The sequence below is a fragment of the Barbus barbus genome (assembly GCF_936440315.1).
Source record: "Barbus barbus genome assembly, chromosome: 36".
Taxonomy (NCBI): Eukaryota; Metazoa; Chordata; class Actinopteri; order Cypriniformes; family Cyprinidae; genus Barbus; species Barbus barbus.
The window spans coordinates 12,407,236-12,421,345 of record NC_136714.1 but is presented as its reverse complement, the minus strand read 5'-3'; the positions used below and the strand labels follow the sequence as shown (position 1 = coordinate 12,421,345).

The 14,110-nt window shown below is 38.0% G+C and overlaps 1 protein-coding gene across 1 annotated transcript in view; it reads left to right on the top strand.

The window, feature by feature from the left end:
- Window positions 1-14,110, top strand: part of LOC306856095 (pyruvate carboxylase, mitochondrial) — a 163,602-nt gene that overhangs the window by 95,726 nt on the left and 53,766 nt on the right. The window contains exon 10 of the mRNA XM_079395116.1: window positions 9,276-9,458. Coding sequence (XP_079251242.1) covers window positions 9,276-9,458 — 183 coding nt within the window. The remainder of the gene's footprint in view (window positions 1-9,275; window positions 9,459-14,110) is intronic.

Here is a 14,110-nt window from a genome sequence, read left to right as displayed (position 1 = left end):
TGGTGTTTGTGCTTTCTAATTTTCTATTTTGGTTTGCGCTCCTCTTCTGTCTGGTTTTTCTTCTCACTGCTTTTTCAATCTGCAACATTTCTTGTTTTTTCCCCCTTCACAATTCTTCTGTTTTTTTTTTCTATCATCTGTTGTTGCGTTTTATTTTGTGAGTAGTCCTCTACACATCACTGTTTCAGTATTTGCAATTTTACATCACCTTGACTGCTGGAATTACTTCTCTCTCTCATTCTCTGGCGTATTGTGATTCAGTCGGAGCGTTAAGGACTGTTTTTATGGGAGAAGCCGGTGGGTAATGTGCAGGTTTGTCACACGGAAATCATACGAACACACAATATATATGAAGTTCAACCTCCTCTGGCTACCTTAATACATGGGTTCACCCTTTTCTCCTCTTGTTGTGATTACTTTCCCGCTCTCTTTGTTTCTGAGTTAGCACACCATGTTTGTATCATTTTGTCTTTGCCATCATACTCAAAATCCCTTTCTTTCTCTCTTATTGTTTACTGGCTGTGTTGTCATTATGGAACAGTCTAACAACCTGTCAACACCTTAGCAACTACTAACAACACATTGGTAACTATACTCACTAGCATTGTGCTGAAGAGTTTTGAATTTGGGCATGAGGTCTTCTGATTTCGGCCAATAAGGTACATCACAGCAAGCACCTTAGCAACGTGCCAACAGCCAGTAAAGGACATCTTAGCAACTGAGTAGCAATACCGGAACAACCACAATATTGCAGGTTAGCACTTGTTATGTGCACACCAAAAGCAAATTTAATTATATGTGTGAGTAGATTACATACAAAGTCAATGCAAAGACTCGAATAGATGCAAATTCGTGCCTGACGATGCAAATGATGCAAATTGAGCGATGTGATTGCAGCAGAAGATGCGATTGAGGTGTATATTTTGTTTTAGCGGGAGTCACGTCAGCCAGTTCGCAAATGGAGTGGTAAATTTATGATGCGTTGTCACGCAAGCCAATCAGCAAGGAGTTTTATACATCTGGTTTGACATGTCCAGTTGAATCAAAAAATGGAGGAGAGCATTACACAATGTTTTTATTCACACGAATGATGCGAAAAAAAGTCCCACGAGTAATCTAGAGTAATAATGTTATGTTCATATTTTTGCGAATACTTTTAGGGCCCCAATGAAATCCATTCTATTTTTTCCCAAATTCTGCTTTTTCCATTTGAATTTTTCTAGACTCTGTTTTAATGGTTAAATTAAAATTGCATTAATCAAAAAGCATGTCTAATTAAATGTAATCATGAAACTTACACAATTTAACAGCAATTTAAGTTTAACAAAAATTAAATTAAGGCCCTATGAAATTATAATTTTTTTCCCTCAAATTGAGTTGTATTTTTATAAAATTGTTTTCCATAAATTTTCTGCATTCCATTTTAATGGCTTCATTAAATTTTAATTATAAAAAGCATCTCTATATAATTGATTTTTATAAAAAAACTAATTATTTAATTTATTATATAATTTATTATAAGAAATACTGTATTTACATATTTCTGGTAAATATTCCTTGAACATGTTTTAATAATCATTTCATTAATAGTAGTAGTAATAGGTCTGTTGACTTGGCTTAATAAGGTACACCCTAGCAACCACCCAGCAAAACTTAGCAACATGTAACAGCCAGTCAGAACACCTTAGAATTTGAGTAGCAACGCTCCGGTGCACACAATGGCGTTATTGAGGACTGTGGTGATGAATTTTACACGAGCATACACAACTCGTGTTTTCTTCAGAAATCTCTGAAAATCTATCATTTTCGTGTCTCTGTCCCTCTTTTTGACTCATTATTTTCTCAGTACAAGTCAGTGGGGCGTGCGAGACTCCGAGTGAAGGTGTGATATCGTGTGTACTTGAGCGTGATGTTTCATGGCTCTTTCATGTGTGTGTGCACGTGACATTGCCGGTCCCATTTCCACAGGGTCCTTTGTCGCATCTTTATTTCATGATGTCTGCGAATGTGCAATTATGACGCTGCTCAAAAGCTGGCAGTGCTTGCCTCGGAGGACATGTCCACGACGTGAACTGTGTGCCTTACGCCGGCATGGCGGTGGGATAATGGAGGCGAGTCAAGAAGGGATGGTGTCTTCCCCTGATGCTCTAATTGCTCGGCGGCAGTCACAGCTGGTTTGGGCTGCTGCCATGTCTTTGTGATTTGTTCGATCTGTGAGAGCTTGAGAGAATCAGGGGCCAGTTTTTTGTTGTAGATGGAGATGCCAAATGTTTGTTTGAGTGCGTGAATCAGTTAAACCAAACAGGCATAAAAAAGACCGCTTGTAGCTTGTTTAAACAGCAAAGCTCATCTTTATTAACCAGAACATTTAGTGTTTTCTAATAATTCATTTAAACTCCCTGCAGATGTTCTTTATCTCTAGCTCAGTGTGGGTGATCCACAACCTCACGTGCGATTAGCAGAAATCACATTAATTTTTCACTTCATGACATCAAATACAACTAATCCCATGTCTTACGAGAAAAATGGAGCCCTCGTGATTGAAGCAGGGCAAACTTCTCCTGCAATGTGTGAGACTGCTTTGAGCAAACACTCTTTAGTCGTGCCTTGGAGGCCCTGGAGGTCGTGACCCCTTCAATGCTCTGTGCTTCCTTCCTCCAGAGAGCCCAGGAGCGCTTACAGATGAGGCCGACAAGACCGTGTGATGTATTTTTCAGCACAGCGAAGCTTGCACATGCTCCTTTTGGACTTGTCAAAGTGCTGGCGTGTTTCTTCTTGGCCCCCATTTGGGGAAAACGGCTAGCGAGACCGACAGGACAGGGGTTAAGGGGGCGTTAAAACAGAATTTTGTATCGTTCCGATGTGGGTTCACCGTGTTGAAATTGGCTGCGGAGTTGTGATGGAAAATGGCAAGCTGGGTACTCAAATGTTTATAAGGGGTAGAACTGAGAAGTCTAGTAACACTTTACTTAAAGCCTAAGTATAATGCATTATAAAAGTAGTAACAATTCATTGTTACACTATGCTTTTTAAATTTGGTTATAATTATTTACGTCAAGATATAATGTATTACATTGAACATTATTAATAATTATAATGCATTATACCTTTTAATAACCCTTTATAATGCATTATACACAAAGGCTTTAAGTAAAGTTTTACTAATAAAAGAGTTTTAGTAGATCAGTTGGTTTGGATTATATATGTTAGTTGGTTTAAAGACGAATTCATATTTAGGTTAGTCACATATGTCTTTCACTTTTTTTGTGTTGTTTGGTTTATTGATTATCCTTTCAGCTACTGCTAAATTATTTTACTAAGGATGAATGATGTATCGGTGTCACATTTCAGATGTAATGATTACGTGAAAATGAAGTTTATTTACATTGATAAAAATAAAAGTTTCTTGAGCATCAAATCAACATATTAGAATGATGTCTGAAGGATCATGTGACACTGAAGACTGGAGTAATGATGCTGAAAATTCAACTTTGCCATTATAGAAATAAATTACATTTTAAAATATATTAACATAGTAAACAGGTATTTTAAATGTAATAATATTTCACTATTTTTACAGTATTTTTATTAAATAAAATAAATGCAGCCTTGGTGAGCATAAAAAACTTAACCCTAGACTTTTGAATGGCAGTGTATTGGTAGATATAGGGTAGTTAATTAGTGCATGTCTCCAAGTGATTTTTCATATTGTACATTATAATTTTGTGATGCCAAAATTCTCTTGTAGCATTAAAAAAGTTTTTTTTTTCTTATTTATTTTTAATATATTAATGTCTGTCATTTATTAGTTTTTTGCCATAAAATCAAAATAACTAATCTTATTCGTATGAGCCACATTTTTAATACAGATACATCCCCTAAAATTAAAATTTTTTTTTTTTCTTGTTCTGTCTGAACCCGTTATTACTGTTTTCAAACAAGTTAATGACTAGTTAATGATAAATATGGTAGTAGTCTTCGCAGTGGTGTTGCCGATTCATGTAAATATTGATGTACATGATGCTGTTTAGTTTTATTTCCTGCCAGACGGTTCTAACACAATTAGAGTTTGCCTTGCGGTGGGAAGCTGGGCAGACCCCAGGACAGACATGTACAGGTTAAGCACGGCAGAACAGAGATGCTAACATAGACTCAGGGTAAACAGATCTGAGGCTGTTGGGGAAACGGGGGAGGTGAAGTGACCTACTTAACAGAGAAGGGATGCTGTGTAAACACGAGGGAAAGAAGGGGTGGGCAGGAAAAGACCAGATTGGCAGGTGGCCATTTTGAGTTCGCCCAATTGCTGTAGCAACTTGAGGGTGGAAGTAACAATCACGGATCACTGCACAAACTGTGCCCTGTTTATTTATACGCATGTATGTACGTGTCCCATGATGCACCCGCACTCCCAGATCACGACACTTCACACCTCTGATTAGTTCGATCACCAGATGGAGTGAGATGCATGAGCCCAAGCACACACACCTGCACGATGATGAGCAGGAGCCTGTGGCATTACTCACTGTAATGTGGAAATGTCACTGCACACTCGCACACAAAAGCGCATCTGCGGCTCACACACAGACTGCATTTACCCTGATAGATTTCTGTCTCACCAGGCAACCAGTGTCCTTTCTTCAGGTCACGTCCGGTAGGCCTTTGTCTCACCTCTCATTCTCTGCCGTCTGCCACTTTGAGTCATACTTGACTTCTGCACTTGAATACTAAGTCAGGAGGTGTTCTAAATACACTACTTTTCAAATTTGTGGTCAGTAAAATATTTAATGTTATTAAAAGTCTCTTTTGGTCACCAAAGCTGCATTTGTTTTTAATTAAAAACAGAAATTTTGTAAAATAATTTAGAGTAACATGTCTGGTGTAATTTAATTCTGTGATGGCAAAGCTGAATTTTCAATAGCTGTTGCTCCTTCAGTGTCATGTGATCCTTTAGAAATCATTTTAATATGCTGGTTTGGTCCTTAAGAAACATTTCCTAATATCAATGTTGAAAACAGTTATACTGCTTAATATTTTTGAGGAATATGTTTTTAGGATTTGTTCATGAATTTAAATTTCAAAAGAGCAGCATTTATTTGAAACAAATCTGGTATAACATTTATAAATATTTTACTGTCTCTTGATCAGTTTAATGCATCCTTACTGAAAAGAATCGTACTGATTCCAAAATTATTTATTCTAACTTTCTTTTCTTGAAATTTTTGTTCAAGTTTGGAGTTTCATAATTGTTCATGCAGTTCATTAATTCCAAAAACATTCTTTGTTTTTGTGTCAGGACTCCGACACAGGACAGCTCAGATTAAATAATAAATAGTGTCTTAAGTAGTTATAGAGTATATTTATTGGTCATATATTGGTCATTAAAGGGGTAGTTCACTCAAAAATTTAAATTCTGTCACCCTCATGTCGTTCCAAACCCATAAGACCTTTGTTCATTTTCGGAACACAAATTAAGATATTTTTGATGAAATCCGAGTGCTTTCTGACCCTCCATAGACAGAAACGCAACATTTTATTGACTATTTTAACAATGTCCTTACTACCTTTCTGGGCCTTGAATGTGTCAGTTGCATTGCTGTCTATGGAAGGACAGAAAGCTTTTGGATTTCATCAGAAATATCTTAATTTGTGTTCTGAAGATGAGCGGTCTTAATGGTTTAGAATAGAATTTTAATTTTGGGGTGAACGATCCCTATAATAGCTTTAATTAGCTACTTTTTGTTAGTAGTTTGTAGTGTTACAAAGTTCTTTTTTTTATTTAACTGATTTATTATGAGTAGTTTAGCAAGCTAAAGTTTCAAAGTAGCTTCTCCAACACTTGTGACTCAGTTTTATGGGATTAAGTTCGCTTTAAATTCCAGTTGCTACTCTTTCTAAAAATGATTTGTGTCCTAGCAGGTCACATTTTCTAGCTCACTGTGCTGTACTACCCTCTACCAGCCGCCCGTCATGTTTCTGCTGTTTTCTGTCTGCATGAGTCTACTTCCCGTGCTACAAACCAAACATGATGTGGGATGAATACACTAAATACAACTGTACTACCATTGTACAGTATGCACACTGTTAATAAAGTCAGTTAAATCAAACTCTGGTGTCTAGTGTTTATTTAAACAATCCCTAAGTGTTTCCGTTTTAATAATGTTCCAAATAAACACGCTTTGTTCCGATTGTCTACACACAAGCCCTGCTCAGTGTGAATGCTGCGTAGGGACCCTGTGAATCAGAACACAGCTCTGTTTTCCCTATCTTCTCTCAGCATGGCAGGTAGAGGTTTGTAATTGCATTTAAAGCTCTCATTTGACTCAAGCCCCTGGTGGTGAAGAAGACAAGCATCAGTTTTCAGCATCCATTTCAGCCCTGCTCCCAATTACAACCGGCACAAAGAAAACAGAATGAGAGATGAGGAGAACAAGAGAAAGAATAAGAATGACCCATGCAGAGCTTTGGCTTGCCTTCCTTCCTTCCTTTTCAGATCTGTTTGTGAGAGACACTTCCTCCAGAAGTCTTGCTGTGACCCAGATCAGGCGCTTCAGCAGAAATCCTGTCCTAAAGCATCTATCTGATGATGAAAAGCCAAGTACACAGCTTTGGATCGCTGTTATGGCTGCCCTGTCTTATTTTTCTAAGCAAAACTGAGCTGGATGGATCAGTGTGGAGCTTGTCGGATAATGATATGATGGTATTTTCTCGTGTTTTTGCTAATTTTTTTGGACTGTAATTGAAATGAACGCTAGTTTCTGAAAAGTCAGCATGAATTCCAGTTTGCAATATGTCACAGTTTTCAACGAGAAAAGGGGGATTTTTTTCCCCATTTCATTTCTTTAGTTGCAAAACTTTTCTCTTTTGAATTACTGAGTGAATCTTTAAGAAAGCAAGCAGTATCCATTTTGGTGTCACGTTGACTTTTCAATAATAAAAACAGTTATTTGCCTTTGTTCAATTATTACAGGCATTCAGGCTGTAAATGACAGAGAAATGCTGTCGTATCTCTGTGACGGTCGTCTCACTGGGTGGCAGAAGCTGTTAACAGCGTCAAATCAAATTTCCACTCAATTTGAGTGATATCAAATTACGCTTTTGAATTGGCATGGCGATGCTTGTATAATCGCCGATGGATTTACTGTTCATTAGCATGTCTTGTGTCACAAGTGGCGGCACAATCGATGTTGAGCAATCGTGCCATTACCCAAAGAGTGACCGTAATGAAGCCAAGACCTTGACGGCTTCTTCTGTTTCTGTTTGTTTCGCACTTCTCATTAAATTCCTCTGTAACACCCCACCCTTACAATACCTCTGCCAGTGCCTGTATCTCTGCTGTGAACATAAATGTTTCTGTGCTGATGATTGTAATGTGGATGCCAGAGGCTGAGACGGAGCACAATTGCACCAGTAAATGACTGCTGCCAGTTGGCTGCAGTATGAGTGTTTTTGTGTGCATGTTTGTGTGTCAGTGTTTTTTCCCCCCTCAATTTGTTCTTATTGCCTGCACACTCCCCTGAGGTACTTGTCGACGGTTGCTCTATTTTTGCAGGATGAATGTTTGTACAGTTCAAGGGGCAGCTCTCTGCGAAATGTTAGATTTTAAAATTGTTGTTTTTTTTATTTTTAACCTCCCGCTTAGGTAAGCAGCTGAGGGCTGCCTCCTGTGCCTCACCCTGAAGAGCTGCTTTGTTAAATTGCTCAATTGCACCTTTAAACACGGCATTCAAACCCTTCAATCTGCATGGCATATTTTGAGATCATGTGCAAAGCATTTCAACAGCCAATTTTACCTGTTCACCTTTAAGTAACTACGCTCATCAATGCCACTCATGCAAAATCCCCTGTCCCTTCTGTGTTTATTTATGGAACAATTTGATGTTTTTGAGAACAATTTAGAACTCTGAGTTCCACTGAACACACTTCACCGTATTTAAATGCATTCAGTGGAATTAGCGTAAAAAAAATACTTCTTAGGATATTCACTAACATATACCAAGCAGCTGTAAGCTTGTGGTGATGTATTAGCAACAGTCAAATGAAAATAAAATTGTACCCAATTTTATTTTCAGCTGAAATGCATGTTATATAAAGATACGTTTAGAGAAAATTAGACATTGGTTAGAAAATAGTATCCAATTTGATTTTTTAGCTGAAATGCATCTGTTATATAAAGATTAGAGATTGGAAAATTAGAACTTGGGTAAAAAAGATTATTTAAATTAGAAGACCAGCTGGCTTTTGTGTAATGACCTATGGTCATGATTTATTAAATGCATAACACATTAAATTCAATGCAAAAAATATAATTTTGTAATATTTTGTAATTAATAAATGTATTTATTTATTTATTTATTTTATATAATCTTAATGATTCCTAAATGCATCTACTTTCGGAAGACCAAATAAAGTGCTTTTGCTTTCACCTAGAAACACACAGCATCTCCCTGTCCCTGGCTGCTTCAACACTACTGTGGTTACTGAAACCACGCCGCCTTTCTTTGTTTGCACATTTGGGCAGCATTACGCAAATATTTCCACATCGTGACGTAGACATGTGGGGGCGTGTTTGAATGAGCTGTTTTAGGGAGGCGTGGCAGAGTCTTAACTTTGATAAAGAATATCTCTTTGGTTTTGAGACTTTTAGTCTTTGCAACTTCAGGGTTCTTATCTATGCACAAACAGCTTGTAACACTCCAAAGAGAAAGGAAAACTTGAAATCGCATCATATAACCCATTTAAGTAGATTAAGTTTAAAATAATTTCTGCAACTGTGTATAATGTTAGAAACAAGCAGAAAATCTTGAGCTGGCTTTTGTTGTTGTTATTATGTAATCATACTTTATATATTGTATTTCTTATATAATGTTAAAAAAAAACTTTATTTTAGAGGGGCTGGGAAAAATTAAGTAGCAGGAGTGGCTGTGAATTCTGGGAATTCATTCTTCCAGTGTTGACAACTGTATTAATTATAATAGGTGTGATTAATTTAGTAAATTATGATGTGTCCGTTGCATCTGGTGTAAGTTACCTATAGACTGTTTTTAGTTATCTTAAATGACTTTTCCTCAAGTGTGAAAATAATGTGCAGAAATAAAACGTAAAGGTGTTAAATCAAGGCAAAGTGTCAAAATACAAAAAGGGCGTTTGCTGTGTACCTTTTAAAATATTGTCGTTAGTATTAAATCCTGACTCTTTCAAGTGCAGGCCCTCCAGCATGTACAAGAAGATTAATCTAAATCTGTATTCTGACCATCCTTTTCTTTTCTCTTGGGCAGGTCTTTCGCAGTGGAGAGGGCATGGGTATCAGGCTGGACAGCGCATCTGCTTTCCAGGGTGCTGTCATCTCCCCTCATTACGATTCCCTCCTGGTGAAAGTCATCGCCAGTGGAAAGGATCTTCCAGCGGCCTCTGCCAAAATGAGCCGAGCTTTAGCGGAGTTCCGTGTCCGGGGGGTCAAGGTAAGCCCTTTCTCGACAACAGTGCTTGCATAAACGATCAGGGGCAGCATGAGTGCAATCAGTGGAGACCTTTGGAAATCGCTTCAGTTGCACCTTTAAAGGTGCTGTGGTTTCAGAAATACTCTGAAATTGTGTGTGGCGTTATAATAGTGTCTGGTCAAATGTTTTTTTTTTTTTTTTTTAGAGCAAATGTCATGCCTTCAGTCAGTTCCTTTAGATAAAATGCAGCTTAAATGTACATGAATATTAATTATGTGGCAGCATCTAATTAATATTCAGTAGGCTCAGTATTCCTTGCCCTCATATAATGCCAGCTACGCTCCTGGTCAGAGCGCACTGTGCCAAAAATGATAACTTCCTTTGAAAAAGCAAGCATGACAGGAGCACGGGAAGCCTGACGTGACAAACTGAGACAGAGTAAGCAATCAGACGGGAAGTGGTTTATTTCCGTGACGGAACCTATGGATTCTCTTTCCCTCTGTTAAATGTGTTGTTCTTTTGAAACACATCTGAGCAGCAGACACTTCACGGTCTTGTCACCCATCATGCTGGCTGCCATCTGAGGCTCTGATCAGATCTTGAGTGAGCTGGAGCTAAAACATTTCCATTTTGAAGATCTTGAGTTTTTATTCCCTTTTTTTAAAATCTCCCACACATAAACCTGAACACACTGGATGAGTCACGTTAGACCATAGATGTTAACATGCACGTATAATATGTATTTATATTTAGCATAATGTGATCAGAGTTGAAGTAATGGCACTAATGGCACTCTTGGATAAAGGGTGCAGACCTCACTGTTTTCTGATTTGCCGCTTTCGGAGGAAGGGAGGGGTGCAGATGAGAGAAGTTGTCATGGAGTGTTTGCACTTAATCAGCCTGAATAAAATAAATGTGTTTACATAAACCATTAGGGAAGTAGCTTTTCCTGTAAGCATCTTCAGAAATTAGTTTTGGAGACTATTAAGAGAATCTGTCTTTGTTTTGCTTGCTTTAATCGGAGAGTATTCAGAATGCTGGATTTTATTTGGGATGAAACAAGGATATTTATACTGTAGTGTGTAAAAACTAGTGAGCTGCCTATAAAGGGAAGGATTTAATTGTTAACCCCCAAAATTAAAATGGTCAACTTTTACTCACCATCATGCCTGGCATTAAGGTCCCTATTTTGTATATAATAAAAGTTGTGGAAATCAATCCTGTAATTTAGTGCTGCAGGGCTATTGCGTAACACCAAGATCATTGGCTTTCTCATTAACATCAATGTCAAAATGTTTGAAGATGTCCAATCAAATTAAAGTAGGTGAGCTAAGCATGAATTCTAGACCGACGCTTCAGTTGATGGTTATAATGCATGTAAAATGACTTAATATTTGACAACTGTTTTACAATAGAAATGGTAAATGACTGGAATAATTAATTAGGGATTCAAAATAATAAACTTGATCTAATTTCCATATTTTGAATTGAAAATATATAATTTACTGTATGTGATTCATGTAATTCGTAATTGTCAATGTGATGAGACAAGAAACACTAACGGAGCCGTTGACAGAATATGAGGCGTAAGATTAATAATGAATGTCCACATATTGTGAGTGAATTTAATAAACTTTAGTTACATAGCTTTCCTGGTTGCCTTTAGCAAATTCATTTCTAATATTCTAATAAAATGATTCATAAAACATACATATATCAGTGGACCAAATGTTTTCTTGCTTCACCGACAGACAAAAATAAAAAGAATCTTTTAATCAAAATTCAGCTTTGAGATGAAAGAGCAGGTGCTTATGGGTTTTGAACAACTTTAGGGTGATGACAGAATTTAGAGTGACAGAATTTTGGGTCAACTAATCCTTTAAAGTATCAAAAGCATGTGACATGAAGAATGTTCCAAAATGTAGGCAATTAATTATGCTGCATCATAAGACATCCAAAGTCTTGATGCAGAATTCCCTTTGCAGGAAGGAAACCCCAGAATACATTGTGAAACTCAGAAATAAGATAAAAAAGGTTTTAATTTTGACATGAAAATGAATATTATTTAATAGAGCATCATGTTGAACTACAGTATATATATGACGAACTACAGTCACATTAGGGCCTGTTCAGGTCAAGGACGATAACTTTAACGATAACTATGAAGTGTTAATAATCATTCTAATTCCTTGAGAATAGGAAAGTCAACATGCTATTGAACGATAAAAACATTAGCCCCTTTCACACAGTCTTTACTGGTAAATTACCATTAAGAGATTATGCGTGAACAGGACCTTTTCAAAAATATTGGGTAATTCTATTTTACCAGTACGAGAAGTTGTATCATAACCAGTAAATTACCAGTAATGTGCTCTGTGTGAATGCAGAATGAGATAACTTATGAGCACATACAATGTCAGAATGCGCTGTCGAATGAAGTCTGCTTCGGGCCGGTCATAAAATTTTTATGGAGATGACGTGATTACTCTGTACTGTTTACAGTGAGATCTGCTGCTTTTTATTTGTTTTTCTATGTAAATATGCCCTAAATGGACACCATTGCACTGTCTCGCTGCTTTTTCAACATGTTTCGCTCAAGACCCAGCCTTCTTTTCGATTCATCAGTGCTACGGCTCTGCAACTGAATACTATTATGCACATCTCGTGGTTATAAGAGCAAAAACGCTTTCTGTTTGATCATCCCCTTATGCCTGTCACTCAGACTTCAAAAATGTAGTCAAATTAGACAGATGTTGAAATGAAAGTGCTTCTCCTACTCATGTGGGCGAATGAAGACAACAGCGCAGCTTTTAAAGAGCCTTTCCGATGACTGACATCACAGAAGTTACTGGTATTTGGTGTTGATGTGTGAATGGTCTCTTACTGGTAAAAAGCCAGAACGCCATTGCCTGTGTGAACAGCATATTTGTGTATTTACCAGTAAAGTCATTCTGGCAATTTTACGGTAATTAACCGGGATTGCTGTGTGAAAGGGGCTATTGACAGATTCCATCTGACTTTAAATAGCTTGAACATTTAAAGACGACGACAGAAATAAACAGAACGTTACTGTGTGTTGGTGTCGGCACTAATATAGTTATTGTTATTGTTATCGTTATGATTATCATTCTTGGTGTGATCGAGCCTTTAGTCCGACTTCACAAAAAACAAAATAATGCATTTGCACTCTCAAAATAATGTGCAAAAATTGTACCTTTAGGGGTACAACAGCTTGTCACTTGCTCTGTAGTAACATAAAGGCACATATTACTGTTCTAAGGTACTAAAACACACTGTATGGGAGTATATACGAGTACGAAGTTGCCCCAGTCACCAGCTGTTGTACCCCTAAAGGTACAATTTTTGTTTTTTTCTGACAGTGTACCTGACATTGATATTTCTAAGAGCTTTTGTTTGTTTCAGTCTGACTGAAAGTAAACTTTTAAAGTGCACGTAACAGACTTAATTATGAGATTCACATTCAGTTTGAATGCTGTTTATGTAGGCAGCGAGGCAGTTCTATAGGTTTTGTGTGTGTGTGTGGTGTGAGGGGTGACAGATGTATCCTGGTGCAGCTAAGCTTTGAAGAGTCGGCCGTCAGGGAAGCTTTTAAAGCGCCACATCATTTTTTTCGACCACTTCACTGTTCCTTCTAGCACATTCTCTCTCTCTCCCTCTCTCTCTGTGTAATCTCGCTCCCATCTTGCCCTGTGCACAAATCTTAAAAATTGCTCCAACATGACTTTAAATACCTTACAAGATGTTTTTTTTTTCCTCGCCGGGAAAGATTTGCTGTCCATTTGCTCGTGTTTCTCTCATCTAAATTCCCCCTCAGCCAGAGTAAAGTTTGTGACAGAACATCTCCGAAAATTGCCTTGCACCGACTCTGTCATTTCACCCCAATATTTCTCTTTCCGCCTCTCCGCACTCTCTACAATCAGGAAAGTCCTCGATTACCCTGTGGGCCACATTCCCAAGCGTGACTAGAGAACCTGGCCTTGGAAGAATTCAGAGAATCACTTCAAGCTGCTAGGCGTCATGGCCGGAGCTTGAGCTGTGCCGCGGCCTGCCTGTTTTTAATGAAGACTGATGAAGTGAGCTCCAGGATATGCGCGAAGTTCAAACCTCTCCTGCTGCCTTAATTTACAGGCTGCGTCTTCCTTACATGTTTGATTAATCTCGCTCTCTCATCTTCGCCGCATTAACTCACCATGGTTTTTTCGCACGATCGCTTACACTATTTTTCTGTCTCTTGTTTATCGCTTTCTCCCTTGCTCACTTGTTCCCATTGCTGTGCTCAGCAGGAGGGAGGCTGCTCTTCTCCTTTGGGGCTTGGGAGCTCCCTTGTTTTTATTAGGCATCTTCAAATAGCCAATTTATTTAGTACCGTCACCACAAGATTTAATTAACTCTTCAAATAATGGACTGTGGTTATGCCATCTATTTGCAGAGGTAGAATGGAGAAACCAGTGTCTATCTGGCTCATTGGGTTTGTTGCTTGCCAGAGATCTGGATCAGGACTTGTGGACATCAGATGTAGTAATGGACGACAACTACGAATTACTAATTTGTCATTTAGGGGATTCTTTTATCCACAGCGAGTTACTAGCGCACTGGCAGGGTGAAGGTGTGAGTTATGGGGTGTTTGAGACATCTGACCCTCACAATTAAGG